Below are 26,261 nucleotides of genomic sequence, written 5' to 3' on the forward strand. Positions count from 1 at the left end.
TTCTATCCTTCTTTTTTTCACTTCTTCTTCTCTCTCTCTTTCTGTCTCATTCTCTCTACCTCCTCTTAAAGGGATAGTTCACCCCCAAAATGACTTTTTTTCTATCGATTAGTCACCCCATGAAATGGATATTTTTTAGTTTTTGTCACATTCCTAAGCCAATAATTTGATGACCGGCAGTGGTTCCCGGTAGGAGAAACAAAGAGTCTCCTTTGTGTCCCGGAACCGCTGCCTACCGGTCCGCTGGTCATCAAATTATTGGCTTAATAATGCGACAAAAACAAAAAAATATCCATGCGGTGATTAGAAAAAGAGTATGTTTTTGGGTGAACTATCCCTTTAATGTCATTTTCTCCCTCTCTGTGTCTTTCATCTATTTATCTCTCTTCTCTTTTCTTCTCTTCTCTTCTCTTCTCTTCTCTTCTCTTCTCTTCTCTTCTCTTCTCTTCTCTTCTCCTTTCATGTCATTCCAGAGTGCAACAGCAGAAAGTGTCAGCGCTGACTCATGCCTTCACCACCTGTCAGATTACGGAGCGGGGGACTATTTCCTCTCCGAGGCGTATTATTTCATTCCGTCCCCATGCAGGAAAACAGTTTTACTGTGCCCGGCAGACACTTAATAGAATATAATTTAAAGCAATTATACGCTGGTGATGGATGTCGCTGAGGCATGTTATGCGATTTGCCTCCCAGTGTTCCCTTTGTACTTTTGTTGTTGGCACTGTGTAGGTGACATGCAAAGTTTTGTTTTCAGGCTCAGGCTGTGTGCCTCTGGCCCAAAGGCATCACAACAACAGCAACAGTGATGTCTCTCACTAACAATGTCAATTCTATATCAGTGGTTGTCAAACTTTTTTCATGTCAAGGACCCCCGAAATGTATTTGGCTGCGGACCCCTCCATCTAAAAAAAGAATTGTGCCAGGGACCTCCAGAAGTAAAGATTTGAGTTAAAAAAAATCAAAGAAAAAGATTAGAAAAAAATATGGTTAAAGTGGTTGAAATGATTGTGAAGCTATATTAGCTAATTTTGCTGGGGACCCCCTGGTACCGCCCCAAGGACCCGCATCGCGACGTGTTGTGAGCTTGTAGATCGGCTATTGTCTCTAGTTGTGGGTCCCGGGGAGACATAACATTTCTCTTTTGGGTCTTCGAACTAAAAACTTTGGGAACCACTGTTCCAGAGGGATTTGATCCCTGACCAGATAATTTGAAGAGTTCGGAAGACATCAAGATCCCTCTGGTTGACTAGAGCAGTGGTTCTCAAACTTTTTCATATCAAGGACCCCCAAATTGACACTTATTATCCCGCGGACCACCATTTTGAAAAGATATGCCAGGGACCCCCATCTCAACCATTTTAATTTCAAGGACCCCCCAGTTTGACATGCATTAGGCTACAGACCCCCATTTAATGGCATTTCCATCTCTGGGCCCCCTATGTATATTGTCAAATCAATGTTAATTGAACTCTGAGAGTGTACAAATGGAACCAAATGGACCCGTTAGGGTCCATTTGGTTCCATTTGTACACTCTCAGAGTTACAGACCCATATGGGTCCATTTGGTTATGCATCATTTAGCTGGGGACCCCCTGGAACTCCCTCAAGGACCCCTGGGGGTCCCCGGACCCCACTTTGAGAACCAATGGACTAGAGAGCCCTCAAAGACAACCACGTTATCATGTGCACACTTTATCAATTTAACACGTCGTACCATCCGGCGTGACAAGTTGTCACGTGGGGCCCCCCCGGAATCCAGAGCGACTCCCCCCGGGCTCATGGCGGTAACCTAATCCGCCGGGCGCGCTATCGGGCCATAACGCCGCTCCGGCTGCAGATGATTGGGTCTGTCTGTCTCCCCCCCCCGCCCCCCCACACACACACACAAACGGCGAAGAAGCATGACCCCTGGGGGTCAAACACTTGACCCCTGAAGTCCTGCAGGGATTCGGCCGAGCTCTAATTAGGACTGTTTAGGGGCTTTGTATGCCTGAATGCTCACACATAGAGTGGCCCATACAGAGGGGGTCCGCTGCCTGCCTGCTCGCCGCACTCGGGAGACTATAAGCCATGGACCACGCGGGGTGAAGAGCCTCCATTCACTGGGGTTTTTAAGCAGTGGGACAGAATAGAGCTCCAGTGTGCTCCTTCCTCTTCTAAGCCAAGGAGTCCCCGACCATCAGGTTAAGAGTAAGAGACAGTCAATACTCTATTCCTGTAAGTTATCAAACACTGATCTCGAGGCCTTGCCTGCTGTATTTGACATTATAGTGTGGGGGGGGGGGGGGGGGGAGGGAGGGAGGGAGGGGGAGAGAGAGAGAGAGAGAGAGAGAGAGAGAGAGAGAGAGAGAGAGAGAGAGAGAGAGAGAGAGAGAGAGAGAGAGAGAGAGAGAGAGAGAGAGAGAGAGAGAGAGAGAGAGAGAGAGAGAGAGAGAGAGAGAGAGAGAGAGAGAGAGAGAGAGAGAGAGAGAGAGAGAGAGAGTATAGGAGACATGTGGTTAAACTGAGAGTGGTTAAATTGATTGTGATGCTGTTAACACATTTGGCTGGGGACCCCATGGAGAACCACTGGTATATACAGTATATTCAATCAGTATATTATTTCATATATTCTGCATCAACTGTGTATTCTATATTATTCACTCCATACATTCTAGGTGCATTGAGTCATGATCCTATAAAGAAGTTCTAGATAAATCATTAGTCATCTCTCCCCTATCCTCTTTGTCACCATAGACTGAATAGACCACCAGCACCACAGCAGATAGATCCAGAGGGGCATCCATTGGACTCCGATCTCCCAGCTGGAAGATCTCGACTTTGTTGACGACCTTGCTCTCCTATCAACCAACCACTACCACAGCATGCAGGCTAAAACTGCAGGCTTTATAAACCAGAGATATTGGTCAAGGAATTGACCTTCCAGATTTATTTTTGCACCTTTGTATAATGATAATTCATGGGGTAGTGCTCCTCCCTAATTGCCTGGGAATGTGAGACGGAGCACCTGTTCCTGATTGCTCTCATCATAATGTTCTAATATGTCTCATTAGAACCCGTTTTTTTTTAGCCTTGTGGATTGGTTGAACTTCCGAATGATTATCTCAGATACCATATTATGTACTGTATGACTTGTAGTGTGTTCTGTAGGCCTATATACCCTGAAGAAGGCAGTTATCTGCCGAAACGTTGATTTCTATTCCTCTGCGTCCATGATAAAATATTGTCACTTTGGCTACCAGTGTGTGAGGCCACCTTTATGTCTCTTAATCGAAGACTAGTCATTTGGATACTTCTACCGTGGGCCGGCACCACTACAAGGACTTTGGTGTGCGTAGCATTCCTGTGCATAGTTTTAGGCTTAACAACTTTGCCAGACATGGTTGGACTCGGCATCGACACATCCAAAACGCAAGCGATGCGTGTCAACTCCATCCCCACAGGACCCCCATCCGGAACCAATTGAGTTTGTGGAAGATTTCACGTATCTAGGCAGCCTCACCATTAGAGGCATTATGGTGCGTTCACACGGGCAGATTAAAAGACACAAAGATACAAAATTACACCGCATCTTTGTCGCTGTGTCGCTTTGTATCTGTGTTGCGCAACGCGGTTTCCATTGAAAATTAATGGTAGCATGTATCTAGCATGTAGCGCTATAGCTGGCATCATTCTCTTTATGTTGAACCTTTTTGTATAGATCATATTCACACGGCGGCCATGTTGCTATTAAGTCAATGAAGTGCCACCCCGTTTCCACGGCAACGGGGTGGCACTTTCAATGTTAAATTCCAATATGGCCGCCGTGTGAATATGGTCTATAGCTGTGCACCCGGCAAGTTTGTTGTATCGTTCGTTCATTCATTTTTGGACTGAAGTTGTGCTCGCATTCCTCATAGTTTGAATGCACCCTGACTGCTATCGGTCGCCCCAAACTGCGGTGTTCCATAATTTGGGAGAATAATTGAAGAAAGCTGCATCTCCACTTTTCTTTCTGGTATGATTATGAATATCTAACATGAGGCAGATAGAGGATCTAAGACTCACGAAGGAACATAAAACATCAGGAAGTCTGTGATGTAGTAGGTCTGTCCCAACCCGTTGACAGATTTATTATAGGATTTATAAAAATGTGTTCCATACATTCTAGATCATATACATATGTCCATTAGATTGTTGATTCATCGTATGCTCCATAAGTTCTAGGTTTGATTATGTTCCATATATTCTAGATATATTATTTAGAATATACAGTTATCATTGTTCCATAGATTATGTATTCCTTAGATTTTAGATTCATTGAGCCCCTTACAGACTTGTGTTCCATAGAGTCAATATATATTCCGTAGCTTCTATATTGTTATGGATTGAAGATTCTATACAACATTAATCTCACCACACATTTCTAAAAGCGTACAGTCGGGTAAATAAGAAATGTATTTTTATTTGTTTTTTTCCTCAACAATTACAAAGAAACAAAATATTTCAAAAGCATATTCATATGTTACAGCATCTGTACAGGGACTGGATGGCATTGTGCTTCACGCTAAAAATGATTCTGGAACAAAGCGCTAACAAGAAAGAATAACAAAAAAAACCTAGGAGTACTTTTTATGTAATTTGATGAAAAAATATGAAATATTTCATGTCTAGGTACAAAATAAAAAAAAGAAAGAGATTAAGCTGAACATGGATTGATATTGTACCCTGATACAGCATTTAGGCCTCTTTTTACACAAGTATTTTACAAAACAAACAGGACGGCATTGCCATCTTACAATACGCTAAAACCCAGGGCTGGGCGGTATGGACAAAATCAAATATCACAATATTCTTTTGATCAAATATGTCGATAATATAGTTTTTTTCTTCCAAACCTTTAAAAAATAGCTCAATTAGCCGACCTTGCGATGCATTGTAGAGCTCGTAGAGCGGCTATTTTTGCTATTTTTGAAAAGAAATGTAAGTAGGAAAAGACAACATTTATGCCATATCACAATATTATGATATACAAAATTCCCAGACCGCGTCTATAGTCTCATATCACCTTGATCGTCTCTGTCGGGTGGAAACCGTGTATGTCCGAAACTGTTACTTTTCAGGAAATGGGGGGAAAAAACTACCCTGTGTCCCAATGAATCCAATGTAGTTACTTAGTCACAAGCTCTTGTAAATACTTTTCATTGGTTCCAATATTCATAAAAACCCACAGACAGACTTAACCACTTAAGATAGGCTATTTTCACTAGTTTTGTGTGAAACTGCTGTACGACAAATAGAGCATTACTTTACGAGGGGAAAAATAAAATAAAATAAAATAAATTTCCACCCGACAGTGACCATATAATATTGATATCTTGCCCAGCCCCAGCTAAACATCCTTGGCCTCTTTGGTAACATGTTAACGTATATAATACATTTGAGCAGAGCTTCAATTTGCTTCTATAAAAATAACGTTTTTTTTGTCAATGGCAGTTCTTTTTATTTTTTTGTTCATTTTTTCTTTCTTTTTTTACTTTATCTTTATTACTAATCACGCAACTCTTCAGTGCAAATATTCTAACAACCGTTCGCTCGGAAGAATAAGCGAAAGATTTCATTTCAAGTATTGGTGATAGTTTACAACGAGAGCTAGGGTGAGCTGGTCATGGTAATAATGGGTAAATACTATACATTGCATAGCTCATGCGGCACTTATTTTATTCTCTTTTTTTTTTACGAAAAAGGACTTGTGTGGGGCAATGGCGCGCCACCGATGGGGTCGTTTAAAGGCATTTCAATCTGCAAGTGCTATCAAAGTGTGCATTTGGGGAAGTGCAGAAGCTGCACCATCACCAGGAACGGAGCAATTATGGCAACTTTTCACTTTTTGCTGACTGAAACGAAAGACGGGAATAGTTGAGAACTCGACTAAAATTGGACTCTCTCCATTTCAAAGGGGCGGGAAGACACTTTGTTTGTTGTGTGTAAAAGTTAAGGTAGATGGATAAATGTGACGTAATTCCTCAACTATATTGTAACGCTTTCCTCGGGTGACGACGGTACAATTGAAGGTTTCTTTATCGCAGCGATTCCCAACCTGTGGTCCAGGGCTCACTGGTGGGCCGTGAGGATATTGCAAGTGGGCCCGCTAATAATTGGCAAGTGGGCCTGCTAAAAACCCTAAGATTTTAATGATAATGTAAAAAAAGAAATTAATGGTATTTTTTTTCCTTTAAAAAAATTGTCAGAACAATAAATAGGAACTTGGTAGTTCCATTGATCCAAGCCAGAACACAATCGATCGATTGATCATTAAAATAAACATGCTCTGAAAATGCACTCGGCCCACCCCTGGCGGATGGGTGTCAGTTTCAAGTGAGCCCTGATCCAGAAAGAGGTTGGGAACTGCTTTATTGTTTGATGCCGTGCCACGGTTTGGAGGTTGGAGACTTGTAGTTATAGGCAGAAGATTCTGTAGCTAAAAGGGCAGATAGATAGATGATTGATTCCCCAAACTATTGAATATCCTTTTATCAATAATTCCTGTTTGGTTGTTCAGCTGTCTAGGTTGAGAACGAAAAATATGGGCGTCTTATAAACATGATTTCAACACTAATAATCATTTTTTTCCCTAAATGGCTCCAGGTTCAAGCAGCCAGCCAGTGTTGTCCTGTGTGAACTGACAATGAACCTTCCAACCACAATGCCAAGAATGTAAAACTAGACCCTTCCGTGTTCTAGTTCTCGAAGGATGATTCCTGGAATTTTCGGGCGTGACGCATCACATTGGCGAGTGTACCATTACCTGTTCAGCTAACGGGGGAGGGAGGGCGGGGGGGTTGTTATTATTTTTTATGATGTTTTTTGTGTGTGGTTTGGTGACAGCATCGGTGTTTTAAAAAAAAAGAAAGAAAAAAAAAATCTGTTAGAATGTCTCTATCTCTTCTTGTGCTTTTCTCTACCATGGTGTCCAGTAATGGAATGCAGCCCTGTGTATATTTTTCACAAAGCAGTTTTTTTTTTTCATTGTTGTTGTGGTTGTTTGTTTAAAACAATGGAATATAGTTTCTCCAAGAAAAAGGGGGTGGGGGGGGTTGTAAGTTTGCAGAAACCGAGGGTCATTGTCGGACAGGAAGTGCTGTATGTCGGGATAGTTCAGTGGTTCTCAAAATGACCCTCAGTGTTCCTTGGAGGGGGGTTCCAAAAAGACCCTTACAGGTCTGTAACTCTGAGAGTGTACAAATAGAACCAACATTTGGTTCTATTTGTACGCTCTCAGAGTTGAAAAAAAGATTGAAATGAAATTTCAGTTGAAATAAAATACAAAGTTTGAGAACTGGAATAGTTTGACGTGCGAGAAGACCTTTCAGTGCTGTTAACGCAGGTGTTTTGTGGACAATTGTTCCTTTTACGCTCCACCCCCCTCCACCTGATGTACCTCCAAGCGAACTTGTGTCATGGTTGGATGATTTGATATTAACTTCCAACAAACTTCTGGGGTATACATTTCTCGTTTTGTCACGTCAAGATGTCGGAGCCGTTGTTGTCACAAAGTGAAGGAGTTTCGTCCGGACATGCGATACCCGACCGTCGGGGGAAAAAAAGAGAAAAGGAGACACCTAGTTTTAAACAAAGTGATTGATAGTACAGTACAGACAGTACAGTAAAACGTTATGATGCTTTGTAAATGGATAGCCAGGTAACTGAAGCCCTTGGTTAACAAATTGCCAACACTTTTTTTTCCTTTTTTCTTCTTTTTTACAAAAAACAGCCCCTTCTCTGTTATACTGTAGAGATATTGAATGATGGAACTTTTTAAGTTAACCTGTAACATGTTGTGGGGGAAACAAAATCTTCACATCCCTTTGATAAGGAGACCGACGGGCTTAACTTTACAAAAGGATTCTGAGTCGTCTTGGGGGAGAAAAGAAAAACGCACAAAAAAGAACTTCCACCGTAGCATAATATTAACAAAATAAGGATATCAACAAACATAAATATATATACAGGTGTTTGTGCAGGCATACATGAAGGAGCGTGTAGATACGTATGTGTGGATGAGGTTGGTGTGTGCGTGTGCGTATGTTTTTTTTAATAATAGTCCATAAATATCACTTTGTATCTATAATTATTATTTGTTTTTTTTATGTAATATGGTGACTCTTGTTTTACAGAAGTTCGTCTTTAAGTTCCGCTTTTAAATTATTGGCTCTTTGCGACTACGAAGGGTAAAACCCAGAACCTGGAACTCTCCTTAACCCGTGAAGTTCTGTGATGATTTGTTTGTGTATAACCAGAACCACTCTTGAAGGGGGAGGTACATCATAAAAAGAAAACTAGTGAAAATAGCCGATCTACAAGCTCACAACGCCTTGCGTTGCAACGCGTTGTGAGCTTGTAGACCGGCTTTTTTCACTATTTTAGGAGAAACAAAAAAGAATAGATAAGTTCTGAGTTCTGGGTTTCCCGGGTTAGTACCACCTCCTGAGCAGGACCCCAAATGAGGTTCCAAGAACCTTATCTGAGACCGAGCCGCATAGCGTTCGGTAAGACTAATCCAGAACCCCGTGAAATACGTGGCACGGCACGGTTCGCTTTTAGTTCTTGTAGTCGGAAAGAGCCTTTATGAACCGCCCCCCACCTTCCCCCCCGTGCGCGCGGCGCGCGCCTGGTTTCAGGCGCAGCCGCACTCCTCCACGATCATGTTGGGGACGTCCCGCTTCACGATGTTGTACTCGTCGTCGAAGTAGAGCATGGACATGGTGCTGAGCTTGGTGGGGATGCAGCACGAGTTCATGGAGCCGGGGCTCATGCCCCGCATGCGGTACTGGTTGACCACGGCCGTGTGGAAGGACGAGGCCGAGCCGGGCACGCCGGCCATGTACGCCGGGCAGTTCCCCTCGCAGTAGTTCCCGAAGTAGCCGCTCGGCGCGATGATCCAGTCGTTCCAGCCGATCAGCCGGAAGTCAATGTAGAACTGCTGCCGGCAGCAGAGGCTGCTGCTGCCGTCGCACTCCAGCCCGCGCTTGCGGATGCGGTGCTTGGCGCCGTCGGCCTGGCGCGCCTGCACCACCAGGAAGGGCCGGTGGGACTCGTCGTTGGCGTTGAGGAGCACGGGCGTCACACCGTCGGCGTCGCAGCCCTCGCAGCGCACGTCCAGGTTCTGCCGGCGGTCGCCCTTCTCGAAGACGCGGCGCACGGCCTCGGTCAGCGGGAACGTGTGCCAGCCGCTGCGCTTCAGCTCCACGCGCTTCTCCACCAGGTTCCACTCGCTGCCGAGGCCGGGCTCCTGGTAGTAGACCTTCACCGTGACCTTCCGCCGCGCCCGCGGCGTCGTGCCCGCCGCCGCCGCCTCCAGCCCGTGCGCCGGGAGGAGCTTGAAGTAGAGCCAGAGCGTGGCCTGCGTCACGTACAGGTGCTGGTTGCCCTCGTTGGAGATGAGGAAGTACAGGCTGGACTTGGACGTCACCTGGTCGTCTGCAAGGGGAACCAAACACACACACCAAAGGGATATGGTTAGAGCACTGGTTCTCAAAGTTTTTAATATAAAATCAGTTTAACCCAATTTTCGAGAAAATATTTTCAAAGCAATTTAACAACACAAATCTTCTGTTATGGGTTCTCTGGCACAAAATAATACTGATAATGGAGACCTCATTAAATTCGGTTTCAGCTTCGCTCAGCTCATGGCTGAGGGTTAAGTGTCTCGCTCATGGACACCTCGACACATAGCCGGGGGGCCGGGAATCAAACCCGGGACCTTCTGTTTTCCCAGGCGGCCTGGCCTCTCTACCCATTCAGCTATGGCCGCCCCTAAAACCTTTTTCCAGAAGGCGGTCCACGGCCCAAATACATATCAATTTGGTGGGTCCTTGTGCATTAAAACTGTTGGAGTAACGACTGAATTATCATCATCATTGGCGAAGCCCCCTAAGTGACAGAACCGTGCCATCCTGTGCCAGAAAAACGGCTTCGTTCAATTCACTCGCTCAACATCCCTGGTCGGGCCCGAGAGCGGCCAAAAGCAAGATGGCGACCTCTGGTCTGTTACGTGGGTGGGCAACGGGTCAGGTGGGCATTGTAAGGCTATATAGCGTGCCGGTGAGAAGCAGGGGCCATTTAAACTTCAAGTGACCGAATCTAAACGGAGCTGGACAGTTACTATAATGGCGTAGGGAGGTCACGATCAGCCATGGCTGTCTTCTCTTTCTCATCTGGGACACTGAGACGGCGGTAAAGGAGGGATTGGAGTACCGGCGGGAGGAGGGATCGGGGGGGGGGGATGGAGAGCAAGAGAGAGAGAGAGAAATAGGGGTGTCTGATTTTGTCAGTGGTGGAAGAAGTACTCTGATTTTTTACTTCAGTCAAAGTAGTAATACCACAATATAGAAATACTCTGTTACAAGTCAAAGGCCAATATTACTTAAAAAAATTAAAGTACCATACTCAAATATATGAAAGAGATATATTCTAACCTTTTCCACAAAGAAAAAAACAGATCTAGGGCTTAGTATCAGTATGTTTATGCTGTGATATTGCACATTTTTCTTAAAGGACCACTTCACCCTTTTTCAACCCATCTTCATTTAACTGGTCCTCACAAATGCTCATCATGATATGGCACAATTTTTGTCTACTCAGTCTGTGTCTCGGAGGAGAAAGAAATCCTGCCTACGATGATGTCACTGGTAGGCGGGTTTCTGAAGTGTCCACAGCCCTCCTATGAGACACGGACCCAGTAGAAAACAATAGTACCATTTTATCACAAGCATTAGTGAGGACCAGTTATATGAACATAGGTTGGAAATGGGTGAAGTCGTCCTTTAAGTCCAAAGTCTGAGTACTACTTCTTCCGCCACTGGCCTGGGTACTGGGCTATAGAGCCATGGAAATGTTTGCCGTGCTTCATGGCTCTGGCAGCAGCGTCTTCGTGGCCCGGCCGGTGGCTGACGCGGTCTCGCCTCTAACATCATGGCACTGATTGTGCATGCAGTTAGGCTCCATATGCACTCATTTACAGCCAGCATTCACTGCCAAGTCTTTGAACCTTTGTGCGCGGGCTGCTCTCTAAAGCCGCCCACACCCACCACCACCACCAACACCACCACACATGCCCCCACCCTTTATGGCACTGTTTCCCAAACAGTGTGTCGGGACCCATTTGTGGGTCACGATTAAATTCCATGAGCTAGGGAAAAAAAACTATCAAGTAGTGAAAATAGCCGATCAACAAGTTTACAACGAGGACGCGTTGTGAGCTTGTAGATCTATTATTTTCACTAGTGTAATTTCTCTTTTGGGTCTCGAGCTAAAAAGTTTGGAAACCAGTGCTTTACGGTACCCCAGTGGAGGAAAAAGTACTCAAATGTTTTACTTAAGGAAAAGTATCAATACCGCAATGTAGAAGTACTCTGTTTCAAGTAAAAGTCCGGAATTCAAAATGTACTTGAGTAAAAGTACAAAAGTATTGGTATCAAAATGTACTTAAAGTACCAAAAGTAAAAGTACTAAAATGTTTGAAAATGCAGATCTACAAGCTCACAACGCGTCGCGATGCGACGTGTTGTGAGCTTGTAGATCGGCTATTTTCAAATAGCCTGGGTATAAAATAGGGCGGTTAATGTGGTTAACGTATGTTTTATAATGTAATAATTTATATCTGCAAAGTAACTAGTAACTAAAGTTTTCAAATAATTGTAGTGGAGTAAAAGTACAATATTTGCCTATGAGATGTATGGAGTAGAAGTAAAAGTAAAGAGAATTGGAAATACTCCAGTAAAGTAAAAGTACCTCAAAATTGTACTTAAGTACAGTACTTGAGTAAATGTATTTAGTTACTTTACACCACTGCGGTACCCTTCTCATATCGTCACTGTCGGGTGGAAACATTGTATGTCCAAAACTGTTACTTTTCAGGAAATTGGAAAAAAGTCATAAGGTCTTGTTAATACTTTTCATTGATTCAGTATTTCTAAAACCCAATGACAGACATAAACATAAAAAAAAGCAGATCTGCGACACGCTGTGAGCTTGTAGATCAGCTATTTTGTGACACTGTAGTATGACGAAGCAGGGCATTCAATAACGAAAATACATAAACATAAATATGGAGATACGAGGAGGATTGTGTCCGACAGCGAAGATATCTGGGCCGACTCAACATGCAAGTGGAACAGTTTTAAAACTGTTCATAGAATCCAGCGGTGGAAAGTAACTAAGTACTGTACATTTACTCAAGTACTGTACTGCAATGTTGAGGTATTTTTTACTTTACTTGAGTAATATGTCTGTTTTGCGATACTTTATAGATCTATATTCTGATAGTATTCATTGCTATAGAGTGTTTGTTGAGTAACAGGGATCTCCATGTCTTTCCAGCTCTTTAATAAACAGACAATACATTTTCAGGTGGGTTGCCAATTCAGCCAATCGGGAGAAAGTACCCATTTATCAGCTTAATTTAATAGTGTTCCAGTTCCAGTTCCAGTTCCAGTTCCAGTTTCACTTGTTCTTGTTCTCTCCCCTGATTGGATAAAATTGGTATCTCGACCTGCAAATGCATTTTCTGTTTACTAAAGAGCCGGAGAGACTGCTGTTACTGAACAATAGCTCTATAGCAATTAGTGCGATCAGAATATAGAGCTTAGATCTTAACACTTAAATGGGGGGTCTGTGACCTAATGCATATCAGACTATGGGGGTCCTTGGAAATAAAAAGGTTGTGAATCACTGGCATATTTTCTTCCTCGGAGTCGAGTGTCAAATTCCACCACAACCGTCTCCGCTATTGCCTTTCCTAATCTCTCTCCCTCTTAACACTGGTAAACATCATTAAAAAACTGGGGGAAAAAAACCAAAAGCTACACCGCAGAAAGACGACTGCCATCCCGTGCCAAAATCCCCGGGAGCGTGCTGCTTCATCCACCGACACGGCCCCGACGTCTAAACATCTCCAGCTCCCTCTCGTCTGACGGTTTTGTTGTGACAATCCAGCGTGATTTTAATCATGTTTGATGAGCTTTCCAATGCCGTATCCAGACAGATGCAATCAAAATCCCACCAGAGTGGCGGACAGAACCTTGGCTGCCTGTCTGGCTCCCATCATCATCATCATCATCCTCTTACACGGTCTGTACTGTAAATATTACGGCCACAACAGTTAATCGAACTAATCAATTTCATCGGTTTAAATGAAATAATCGATTTTCAAAAATAGTGAAAATAGCAATCGACAACACGAACCATGTTGATTCGTTGGTATACAAGAAATACCAATACATTATGTATATCTCTGCTGTCTAGCAGAAACCAGCTAACTCCAAAATGTTCATTTTTCAGGAAATGAAAAAAGGTGGAGTTTTTTTTCATCATTGATAGGAACAGCTGAATGGATCTCCAAGCTCACAATGAGGTTGGAGGTCAAAAGGGGGTGGAGCCTGGAGTCAGCTAAACCAGCTAACTCAGGTGGAGTTAGCTGGTTTAGCAGAACGTTTGAGGATCCAATGGAGTTAGCTGGTTTTGTCAGAAGCGCTTTTTAATGCTTTTCATTGGTTCAATATTTTTAGTAGTTCAATGTTCAATGGCCCTGATTTATGGGGGGAAAAAATGCAAAAGCGTCAAAATGGAGTTAGCTGGTTTCTGCCGGACAGCAACGATATATTTCCTCGGTTATTTGATTAACTGAAATGAGCGAGATTAAGTCGGTGAGAGGCAGGCCCGGATTAACGGTAACGAGGGGCACCAAACTCAGGTGACAAATTTTGCTGACAAAATACGGGGGGTTACCAAACCAGGTTGTAGCCCCTGGCACCAAAAGTTCTTAATCCGGTCCTGGTGAGAGGTTCTAAATGTCAATGTTTTGATACATTTTCTGTTCAGTGCCGAGCCCTATCATCCTCATCATCATCATCATCATCAGGCATCCAGCTGCCTGCAGCGAGCCTCCACCCGTCTTAACTTCACCCCATCACAACAAGACGGCTAATCTGTTTATGATTACTCCATGGCTTAGATGTTACGTTAGAAGACAACCGCATGCTGCCACACACCGGGCTTGTAGGTACAGCCGTGGCTGACTGTCGACACCAGGGCCAAAGCAAACAACTTTTTAAGTGGCTGCGAAACTCAAACTAGCGTTTATAGCGTTCGTCTCTGATGTAAGCGCAGGGCGGCGGAGTGAGTGGCTGGCTGCCGTGACGAGTCCATCGACAGCCTCGAATTCTCGTCCAAAGGGCCCCTTTGGCAACAAGCAGAAGCCCTGCCGTCTCACTAAGTGTTAAAGGTGCAGGAAATGGGTTTTGTTTTTGTTGAAATAAGTGTTAAATAGCTCTATATTCTGACGGTAATCATTGCTATAAACTAGAGTGTTTGTTCAGTAACAGGGGTATGTCCATCTCTCCGATTCTTAATAGAACATACATTTTGAGGTCGGGTTACAAATTGTATCCAATCAGGAGAGAGAACTCATGCAGGGTAAACAAGTTAAATTGAAAGTGATGACAAAGAAATTGGAACTGGAACACTATCAAATTGGATACTCTCTCCTAATTGGCTGAAATTGGCAACCCACCTGAAAATGAATTTATCGTTTATTAAAGAGCTGGAGAGACCCCTGTTACATAACACTTTAGCTATCATATATATAATTATCAGATTACTCTCAGAATATAGAGCTTTAAACCTTTAAACAACACTTTTTGTTTTATCCCCAAAACATCACTTACCCTCATTTTAAAGTTGCAATCCGAGAGTTATTTGAACCAATCTGTATGGTAGAGTATGTTACTATAATATCAATGGTACATGAGCAATGGTTGGAGGTGATCTCCCTGCTCTTCCTGTGAGACATTTGGACCCTGGTGTCTGGTAAGGACGCTGACTGGTTGACAAGTAGCCCTTCCTGAAGCTCATAAGCACAATACCTCCCCTCACCAAAGTAGGCTTCCCTTCTTTGGTAGAGCGGTAGATGTTTGTTCTCCCACAAGGGAGACCCTTCGAATCCCAGCTAGGACAGGAAAGTTTACGTATTGCAACTTTAAAGTTTCTCTGGATAAACTAGATGCCTGAAATGTGTCGCTGAGACCCCAATCTACACAGTAAAATACTCTGTGTTTATTTATATACAAATGGAGCCAAATGGACCCGGTAAAGGTCATGTATGGTTCCATTCATACACTCTCTCTGAGTTACAGACCCCAAAAGGGTCCATTTGGACCCCTAGTGGTCCCCGGACCCGACGTTGAGAAACAGTGATGTAGTGGGACTGCTAAGCGCCTGGATACTGTGTTCACTGACAGCCCTTTCAAAGCACACACACACACACGCACGCACACGCACACGCACACACACACACACGCACACACGCACGCACCTTCTCACTTATTGTAAGTCACTCTGTGTCATCGCGTCAGCCTAAAAATGCAAATGAGATGTTTGCGGGGCAGATCCGTTAAACGCGTCCCTGTCGCGTCGAGGTGCCATCGAGCAAGGCAGCGACCGGGACCCCCCCCCCCGGACCCCCGGCCAGGCCCGTCGTCGCCTTCATTGTCAGTGACTCATGAATAAGAACGTCAACTACATGTAAATGTGACTGCTCTGGTTTTGTCTGTGGGGGGACTTTAATGTCAGCATGGGGCCCCCGCGCAGGGAGCGGTTGTCCTACAATGAGTTGGGGCGCGCTGGGAGAAAAGGAAGACACTTAATTGACCATTTCCACAGGAATTCATTTGTCACCGATGACTGATCTCATTGTATGAGATGATAATGGGGGAAGCTTTATGAGAGCAAGGCCCTGAGAGGAGTTACGGTATACCCTAATATAAGAGGTTATGGTGCTAGAAGATAGATGAGAGAGAGAGATGTAGAGAGAGAGAGAGAGAGAGAGAGAGAGAGAGAGAGAGAGAGAGAGAGAGAGAGGGGGATGGATGGATGGATGGACAGACAGATAGACAGACAGACAGATGACAAGAGAGAGTAGATAGATAGAAAGAAAAAAAAAGAGAGAGAGATATGATATGAGAGTAAATACTGTAGTGTAGAATAAGTGTTGCATATTGACGAAACAGAAAGACATGACATGTTGTGGCGTCTTTGCTGTTACAAGTTTAACCCATTAAGGCCCTGAGGTTCCGATTCTACAAAAATGTCTTCTAAATTCGGTCCTAAACGGTTTTCTGAAACACTTGTGTTGCTATATATCAGTGGTGCTCAAACTTTTTTCATGTCAAGGACCTCCAAAATTATATGTATTTGACCGCAGACCCCCATCTGAAAATATTTCGTTCCAGGGACCCCCAGAAGCATAAGATTTGAGTTAAAAATGTTTGCTTTAAGAAATATGTATGTTCAAAGATGCTATTTGTGAATAGCCAAAGTATACAATCATTTTTATGGGTTAACGCACAACTCCGGTGTGGTGTGGTGTGGTGTCCTGCACACACACATATACTGGGCTTCCAGCGCGCAGCCAAAAAGTCAAGTCCCCCACTTGCCAAGGCCCCCCTGTTACATATAGACCCAGGAGACGGACCCCCGACGGCCCCGGCATCCTAATGGGGTGCCATGGGGCCGTGGGGTTCAGCGGTGGTCTGAATCTGCATGCACACCGCGTCGCCGCCGCACAAAGGCACTGACCTTATACCGAGGGGACCCATTCAACACCCCAACGCCTGTGATGTCCAGCGCCGCGCTGACATGCACACACACAGACACACACACACACACACACACACGGACGTGTACTACACACTGCAAGCGGGATTGAACACACACACACACACACACACACACACACACACACAGGATTGAACACACACACACACACACACACACACACACACAGACACGTATTTGTATACTATACTTGCGAGAACATCATTTTGGGACAGCGGTTTTACCATGTTTTTTTTACCATTTCTTTGCCATTGTTAACCATAACCTTTAAAGGCGGAAATAGCGATCTATAAAAGCTTACAGATCTACTACTTTCGGTGCGCACGACACCGGCATGCGACTATACGTATAAATCAACTGTAACTCCAACCCTGATACCTATAAACCAAACCTCCAAACGTCTTGTCCCATGACCCCAAGCTGAATCTTTTTTAGCCATAAAACAACCGCTTCTCTTGGGAGGAGCAGGAGAATTGTCCTCACTATGTCTATTTCTCAAATTCTACTATACTTGTGGGGACATCTGGCCCTCACAAGTACAGTAGTGCAAGTACGCACACACAAGCGCGCACAAGCGCGCACAAGCGCGCGCACACACAAACACACACACACACACACAGGCCCATTTATACACTTTGAGTTAAAGAATAGGCATAAGTACACACACATTCTCACACACACAAGCACACACACACGCACGCGCACACACACACACACACACACACACACACACACACACACACACACACACACACACACACACACACACACACACAAAAAATGCACAGCACACATGGCACACAATCACACAGACTGTTCACTGTACACACACACTCACACACACACATACTGTACAGCCGCACAACATTGCTCGTAGACACACAGTGAAGACGGACATTCCCACAGGCACACACACATGCACACATGCACGACACACAATCAAAGGGATGTGTACATGCACACACACAGAAACAGATGCGCACGCACTCGCGCACACACACACACACACACACACACACACACACACACACACACACACACAGACACACACACACACACACACAGACACACACACACACACACACACACACATACACACACACGCACAAGTCAGAATAACAGGCTAGAGCTCCAAATTGGCCTGGAGTGTGGTGATTTCAGACGGCAATTTCAAATCGTTGATGTGCAAAGCAGATGTTTCGCGGGGTGGGGGTGGGGGGGGGGGGGAGAGAGGGGGGAGGCTCGCCTCACTTTGCTTTTCAGAGAGAGAGAGAGAGAAAGGCAGCGTCCCGGACGCACGTGGGCGAAGCAGGTGGCATCATTGATCATTTCCAGCCCTTGCTCTCTTCTTTTCAGCCACCCCGGGCCCTCTCCGAGTAAATTGTTCCTCGGGTAGCTTGTCCCCGTGCCACGGTCCCCCGCTGGCAGCCACTAACCCCGGTAATACGGCCAACTGGCAGAGGAGAAAGAGGGGGGACCGAGGTGCAAGGGTCTGCAGCCCCCCATTCGCCACACAGAGCAACGTCGACCAAATAACCAAGAGTTGTGAAACCCCCCCCCCCCCCCCCACAGGGCCTGCCGCACAGCGCAGCGGGGCATTCTTTTGCTCGCGCTGTGGAACCAAAGCGTCGGGGCTCCGTTCCCTCAATGGCTGTGATGTAACACGCGGAGCATAGGTTTTGGCCTCGCTTTTCGCTAAAGAGGGGTGTCCATGCCGTTTTGGTAGGGCTGAATGCCCTCCGCAGGCTCCGGCCGCATGTCGGCCAAAGACTGTCCATCAAAGAGCTGTGGTTCCCGAAACCCTTTTTGATTTCAAAGCCCCCCCCCCCTTCCCCAGTTTGCATTACGCCACGGACCCCCGTTTGATTTCTGACACCAATCTATACTGCAAAATCCTCAGTGTTATTAACTCTGAGAGTGTACAAAATGTATACAACATTTTGTACACTCTCAGAATTGGTTCCTAACTATCAATCATTTAGCTATGGAGCCCCTGCTCTGGAACCCCCTCAAGGACCCCTGCAGGGTCCACAGACCACTGATCAAGAGCAACAATATGCGCCCTGGGGTGCTCTTGAGCCAGGTACCACAGAGAACGCACCACTGATTGATTGTTTGTCACTCAACTGTGCGTCGCCACAAAGTGTGGAGCTATGTGCCTTTGGTACCCAAATTATGGGAAAATATCCCGTCCCCTAAACATCTAATAAGAAAAAAAAGGAAGCTCCGTAATATAGCTGCAAAACTATACACCCTACCAATTCTCCATTCAAAATAATGTGTTCTGTTCCATCTGAAACCTCTTTTCATAAAACGTAAACCTAACATGAAAATTACCCCAAAGTGAGTGACATAATTGTGCTTGCTCCTGGAATGTCAATTAACGAAGGAATAAGAAACACATTTTTAAGGCAGAGCTCTCTCTCTGCTGAAGACTTGATATTCACACACACCCGACTTTAACCTCAAATGACTCGTTTTTTCCCCCCTTCTTCTTCAAGAGCGGCCACGTCGAGTGACTAAACAGAGAGACTGTTACATCAGAGGGAAGGGAATCAAAGAGCAATTCAGCTGCTTCTCTCTCTCTCTCTCTCTCTCTCTCTCTCACAGAGGAGGATGAGCTGGCTTCATGCATAACACAGTCCACATCCTCAGTGTTAAGTTATCCATTTCTAACCCTGAGAGTGTAGCTATTTGGTTCCAGTTGCACACATGGTGTTATTAACTGAAGATTGTAGCCTACATGCTTAAATTAAGCACAACAGCACTCATTTCTCAACATGTAAATGTTTCAACACATCTTAAACTAATTAGGCTACAACAGGTGTATAGTGTTATGACATGTGTTTATAAAAATTTTAAAATGGTGTTGATTATGGCACTGATTCTCAACGTGGGGTCCGGGGAACAACATGGGGTCCAAATGGGGGTCCTTTACGGGTCTGCAACTCCGAGAGTATACAAGTCAAACCAAATGGTTTAATGTGTACACTCTCAAGAGTTTAACAGTGAGGGTTTTACAGTGGGTCCCCAGTCTGGCTCCCATTTTCTAAAGAAATATTAATATTTCTGGGACTCCCAGAAATATGAATATTTCTTTAGAAAATGGGGTTCCCTGTGGTGTGCATAATATCGTAATGTGCACGTCAAACTAGGGGTCCTTGGAAGGAAAAAAAAAAAGGTTATAAATCAGTGGAATAAGGAACACATGCGCGTCCTGCCCAAGCGCTGAGACGCACGGACGAGTTGGGGGGAAACCTTTTCAAAGAGGCGCATCATCATGACGATATGGGGAGCAGCCAAGCCAGTGGTCCTCAAACATGTTTAATGTTCAAGGACCCCCCGGTTTATGCATTATTACGTACCCCCATAACTCTGAGAGTGTACAAAATTTTGTACACTCTCGGAGTTACACACCTGTAACTGTCCATTTGGTTCCTATAATAACTATCAATATCTGGGGGGACTCCCCCTGGAACCCCCCCAAGGAAACCCCGGGGGGGATGGAACGGCAACAACGCACCTGTCTCCGCGAAGCTGATGATCTCCGAGCTCTCCTCGAGCAGCTCGTTGCTCATGGCATGGCCGTCCAGGTTGGGGATCTCCACGCGGCCGTCCTCGCGCACCTTGCCGGCGTGCAGCTTGCGCAGCGCCGTCACCATGGCCGCCTTGGGGATGGGGTGCGTGATGTTGGGCCGGTCGCGCATCTGCAGCCGGCTGAGGATGTGCCTCTTGACGGCCTCCAGGAAGTCGACGTTGACGCCGACGCGGCCGGAGGAGCCCGAGTCCTCCAGGGCGGGCGACTGCTGCGAGCCGCCGACACCGCACGACGAGCACGTATCCCCGGCTGCGGCTCCCTTGGAGGAGTCGGTGGCGCCCGCCGCCGACGACGACGGAGGACCGGTGCAACGGACGGAGAGAACGCAAAAAGCCACGAGTACTAATGCGCCGTGGAAGAAACACAAACTCATTTTCTCCTCCTTTCCTCTATTTCCACGAGATCCACTTGAAGATATTTTGTCAAATCAACTTTTTATTTATTTATTTGTTATTTTTCTTCTTCTTTTTTTTTTTAAAATCAAAGTCGTTTATATATGTGTTTATATATATTTTGTATTAAAAAGTTTAAAGCGATGGTTTAAAATGTGTTAAAATCCTCAGTCCCTGGGTGTCTCCATATGCGCGCATGCAGGCTTTTTTTCCTCTCAAAATCGATGCATTTTGATGATGGCAACGTGTGATGGTTTGTTTAATTTCCATTCAGTCGAAGACATAATTGTTTTTTTGTTTTTTTGTTGTTGGTTGTTGTTTTTTTATATGATGTTGTCTTTGGTCATTCTGGATCTGGAACACAGCCCTGGCTGTCAACTGATGGGTGACTTGAGAGAGACGCACGCTGCCTGCTGGAAGTCAAGTCCAAGTGTCTTGTCCCCTTTCCTTTGAATGGACTTGACTGCAGCGGTAAGACTCCTGTGTGTGTGACTGAGTCAGTCAGTCAGTCAGTCAGTCCGTGGAAGATCACTGTAGATCATTCCAGCTAAAACATCTAACAGCGATCAGCCCAGCTGAAGATCTCCCATTGATGACCAGATCTCCAGGTATTCCATCAAACGACGAGAGGAAAAAGAAGAGGAAAAATTGCAGCGGATTCCAGTTGGACATTTTTTGTTTTATTCAGACCATGTTTTTTTTTTGGTTAATATCACAATGATAATGATAAACTCCTCGGTTGCCTGTTGTTTCTTCTTTTGAGAGATCATTCATAAGGCGGGTGTGATGCGTGCGCCGGTGTACCAGAGCAGCGCACGGAGCGGTTCCATTCTGCCTCTCTGTGGACTTGGCGTCTGATTCGCCACTAACACACTCCAACTTTTTATAAGTACAGTCTACACCCCATAGCCCCGAGGGACGAACGCTCTGATTGGATAATTGGTCGTCAAGGCAACATCTTTTTTTTCTTCCTTCTCCCCTCCCCTCTTGACAGAGGTAGACTGTCACGTCTACCTCTGTCACGTCTGTCACGTCTTACAACGGGTAGGCTATAGCTTGTAATTGCAGCGATGATTCTAATTTAATGAAACTTGATTAGCTTAATCTGAACTTAATATAACTTTAGACACACCTCAAATGATCGGTTACAAATATGAACATGATTTCTCTACAATGAGGTCAATGTCCTCCCCTTTTTAAAATGTCATTAAATAAATCAATTATTTAATGTATTAATTAACTAATTAATCAATTACGCCTAATTCGTTAATTGATTGATTGATTCATTCATTAACTTATTTATTCTTGACAAAAACAACTATATTGTTCAGCTATCATTGTAGTTGTGGTCCACACCGAGTAGCCTATTGTATGGGCCTAATATAATACACATTTGGACAACATTGTCTCCCGTGACAACCATTCCCAGCCTATCAGAGCGCGACCAGCAGCGCTGCGAGGGCTATGGGATCTGGGGCAAGGCAACACTTTTTTAGAATTGGAACCACGTGGGTTCTCTTCTCTGCTGCCACCAACTAAAGTGTTCCATTGAATAAAGGGGGACTTCCTAAATGGTCAGAAAGAATAGAACCTCACACAGGAAAACCCTGAGTGTTAATTGGAATCAAATGGACCCTTTAAACCCATTTCTGACTCCTGATAGGGGCTCTACAGAGTTAAATGAACTCGCAGGGTTTTGACAGTCACTGGTGGAAAAAGAAAAGTACTCAAATGTTTTACTTAAGTTAAAATATCACAATGTAGAAATACTCTGTTACAAGTAAAAGTCCGGAATTCTAAATTTTATTTGAGTAAATGTACAAAAGTATTGGCATCAAAATGTACTTAAAGTACCAAAAGTAGAAAGTACTCATTATGCAGAATATCCCAATTCACAAGTTTTCAAATGTATAAAATTCTTTAGAAAATAGCAGATCTACAAGCTCACAATGGAATGCATATTTTCAAATGGCCGAAATGTATATAGGGCTGAAGTGGTTAATGTATGTTTTGTAATAATAATCCAAATCTACAAAGTAACTAGTAACTAAAGTTGTCAAATAACTGTAGTGGATTAAAAGTACAATATTTGCCTCTGAGATGTAGTGAACTAAAAGTACTGAAAATTGGAAACACTCCAGTAAAGTAAAAAAAAAAATCAAAATTGTACTTAAGTACAGTAGTTGAGTACATTTACTTAGTTACTTTACAGTACACCACTGGTTAATGAACTCTCAGGGTTTTGACAGTGTAGGCCTACCAGCTGAACTTTGAAGAGGTAAGCAGACCTCCATCAGGACGCTGAGTGGAAAAAGACTTACGTGAGAAAAATCAAAGTCAAGTCCAATGTGGAAACATTCAGTCTGCAGCGCACTAAGAATTCCGTTTAGAGGCCTCTTAAATGTATTTTAAAGACACTATAATGTACCCCGGTTTGCTAACACTATCACTCATACTGATAATTGTGAATTCTATAGTGGAACGGCATGGTATCAGTTATAGCTCTATCAACTAGATGCCTATAGTGAATGAGCCATTAAAATGATATAGTGCTTTGATGTCATTATTACTGCAAAACACGTTTAAACGTTTGAAATAAACCCAAGCCTCTCTTTAAGAAAGTCAGCTTGCAACCTGATAGATAGATGGATAGATGGATAGATGGATAGATAGACAGAGAGAGAGAGAGAGAGAGAGAGAGAGAGAGAGAGAGAGAGAGAGAGAGAGAGAGAGAGAGAGAGAGACAGACAGACAGACAGACGATGTATAGATAGATAGATAGATAGATAGATAGATAGATATGATTAATTTGTCATAACATTGTGTGACTGTGATTGACCCTATACTGGCCCTGTTTCTATTGTGAATGGACAGGTGTGTGTGAGGCCATCCGGGGATAGCCGCCTACATTTGTTAGTAAAACGAAAAGCAAATTAGGAGGATGTCATCCTTTCCACCAGTGGAAAGTAACAAAGTACGTTTACTCAAGTACTGTATTACAATTTTGAGGTAGGCTATTTGTACTTTACTTGAGTATTTCCAATTTGCAGTAGGCCTACTTTTACTTCTACTCCACCACATCTCAGAGGAAAACATTTGACCTTTACTCCACTACAATAATTTGAAAACTTAGTTACTCATTACTTTGTCGATTTTGATTATTATTACAAAACATACATCAACCACTTCAGCCCTGTATACATTTCGGCCATTTGAAAATAGCCAATCTACAAGCTCACAATGTGTGGCATTGTGAGCTTGTAGATCTGCTATTTTCAAAAGATTTTTTATACATTTGAAAAAAAACGGGACATTCTGTATAATGAGTACTTTTACTTTTGGTACATTTTGATGCCAATACTTTTGTACTTTTACTTAAGTATATTTTGAATTCCGGACTTTTACTTGTAACAGAGTATTTCTACATTGCAGTATTGATACTTTTACTTAAAGTAAAACATGTGAGTAATTCTTCCACCACTGCTTTCCACATGCTGAAAGATGAGAGTGTGTTATTATCCCTGATTTGGCCGTCGTTCAGTGTCTGTATGGTATTATTGTAACCTATATAGCTACGTTATGGCTATAAAGCAGGTGTGAAGGTGTGATTCAAAACAATACGTCCTGAATCCCTTTGCTCTGCTTTGTGTTTTGTGACCTTGACTTTATTTGATCAGCCGGTGGCTCAAGAGCGCCTAACTTTAGGAGACACTGCCATCTTTCGTCGAGTTTCTGTAACTACAGCCCGCAGTGCAAATTCCAATGCTCCCAGTTCAGTGGTTCTCAAACATTCAGTGGTGGAAAATAACTACATTTACTCAAGTACTGTACAACTTTCAGTACTTTTACTTCTACTCCACTACATCTCAGACTAGAGGCAAATATTATACTTTTACTCCACTACAATTATTTGAAAACTTTAGTTTCTAGTTACTTTGTAGATTTTGATTATTATTAAAAAATATATATTATCTTCTTCACCCCTTCGGCCATTTGAAAATAGCCGATCTACAAGCTGACAATGCGTAGCATTGCAACGCATTGTGAGCTTGTAGATCTGCTATTTTCAAAAGATTTGTATACATTTTGAAAACTTGTGAAATGGGACATTCTGCATGAGTACTTTATACTTTTGGTACTTTAAGTATATTTTGATATCAATACTTTTGTAGTAGGCTATTTTTTTATACAGGACTTCTACTTGTAACAGAGTATTATCTACATTGCAGTATTGATACTTTTACTTAAGTAAAACATTGATTTGAGTAGCCTACTTTTTCCACCACTGAGCTGGGACGCCCAAATTGATCTGTATTTGGCCGTCTGGCCGCAGACCTCCACCATCTGGAAATATTTTGTTCCAGGGATCCCCTTAAGATAAGGAGTTAAGGATTTATGTTGTTCAAATATAATTCATAAAAATGCTAAATTATTAAAAACAATGTGTGGTCATTTTTTTTGTCTATATAGATGCATATATAGTGAGCTGTACCGGCTATTTTTGAATAGTCAACGGTTAAAAGTGTTCCTCATTTTGGAGGGGACCCCCTGGAACCCAACCCCCCAAAGACCGCAGGGGGTTCCCAGCAGACCCCAGTCTGAGAACTACTGGCCTAGATAGTTGTCCTGACCTGCTCAAAGGTAGTTGTACGCTGGTTGAGGACAGTGTGCTATCATAAAGGTCATTTATATTAACTTTTCTGAGGGAATGCCTTAAATGCAAGTCTCTTGGAAACAGAAAAGGCCAGCTAGTTTATAATGTCACATCAGCAACGCTCGCCCCAAAACAGTCGCCCCGGGGAAAAACCTAACCTTATTCCTAAACTTAACCTCAATAAAACTAACCCTAAACTTATTTCTAACCTTATCCTCAGTAAAACAAATACAAGAATACAAGAACCGTAACCTGACTCCGCCAGATGGAACAAGCTTGCGTCAAATTTGTTTCACACGTTACTTCCATCTGGGACTCCGGTAGCAGAATCGATGCAAGACGGCGAATCCCTTTTTTCAAGCTACTTGGCAGGTGATTGGATGGGACCATCTGTATATCACCATCTATCAACCAATCATATTGACGCGTCTACATGACGTATAGTACCTGCGCCAGCAGAAGTTCTTTTGTATACTATTCAACCATGATGAATCGTGAAAGAACTACAACGCAATAAGCGCTTCTCGATGGCGTCACATCCGGTCTCGCCAAGATCCCGCCCTAGCAGCCACTGATTGGTTCGCACACGCCGCTGTGCGGAGTAGCCTTACTCTCTGAGCGAGCTCAGATGGATGCTGTATAGTGAACCTGTGAAGTCAATACCGCCCCCATCTGGCGGAGTCAGGTTACAAGAACCGCTGGTCAGCAAAAAAATGGGGCCGACCGTGTTTTGGGGCGAGTCTTCCGGTTACTGTATTAATCTGTACTGAAATTATTTCAAAAAGTGACAATTCTAATCATCTTTCTATATCACCACTAAGCTATTAATCTCTTTGTCATGTACAATTATTACATTTTAGATAAATTACATTTCATTTAAGCCAAAACATCTTTTCACATCAATGTCCCTAAGACAAGATCACTTGATATTAGAGGTCAATAGCCTATTAATTTGGGATCCATC

The 26,261-nt window shown here is 43.8% G+C and overlaps 1 protein-coding gene across 1 annotated transcript; it reads right to left on the reverse strand.

Annotated features, from left to right (window-relative positions):
* Positions 1–7,170: 7,170 nt before the first annotated feature.
* Positions 7,171–21,478, reverse strand: LOC308080739 (inhibin beta B chain-like). The gene is made up of 2 exons (XM_080422698.1): positions 20,177–21,478; positions 7,171–9,459 (listed from the first exon to the last, which is right to left on the reverse strand). Exons 1-2 carry the CDS (start codon positions 20,622–20,624, stop codon positions 8,657–8,659), a joined length of 1,251 nt encoding a protein of 416 aa, XP_080278824.1. The 5' UTR covers positions 20,625–21,478; the 3' UTR covers positions 7,171–8,656.
* Positions 21,479–26,261: the final 4,783 nt, after the last annotated feature.

The sequence above is a fragment of the Gymnoscopelus braueri genome (genome assembly GCF_963280865.1).
Source record: "Gymnoscopelus braueri genome assembly, chromosome: 24".
Taxonomy (NCBI): domain Eukaryota; kingdom Metazoa; phylum Chordata; class Actinopteri; order Myctophiformes; family Myctophidae; genus Gymnoscopelus; species Gymnoscopelus braueri.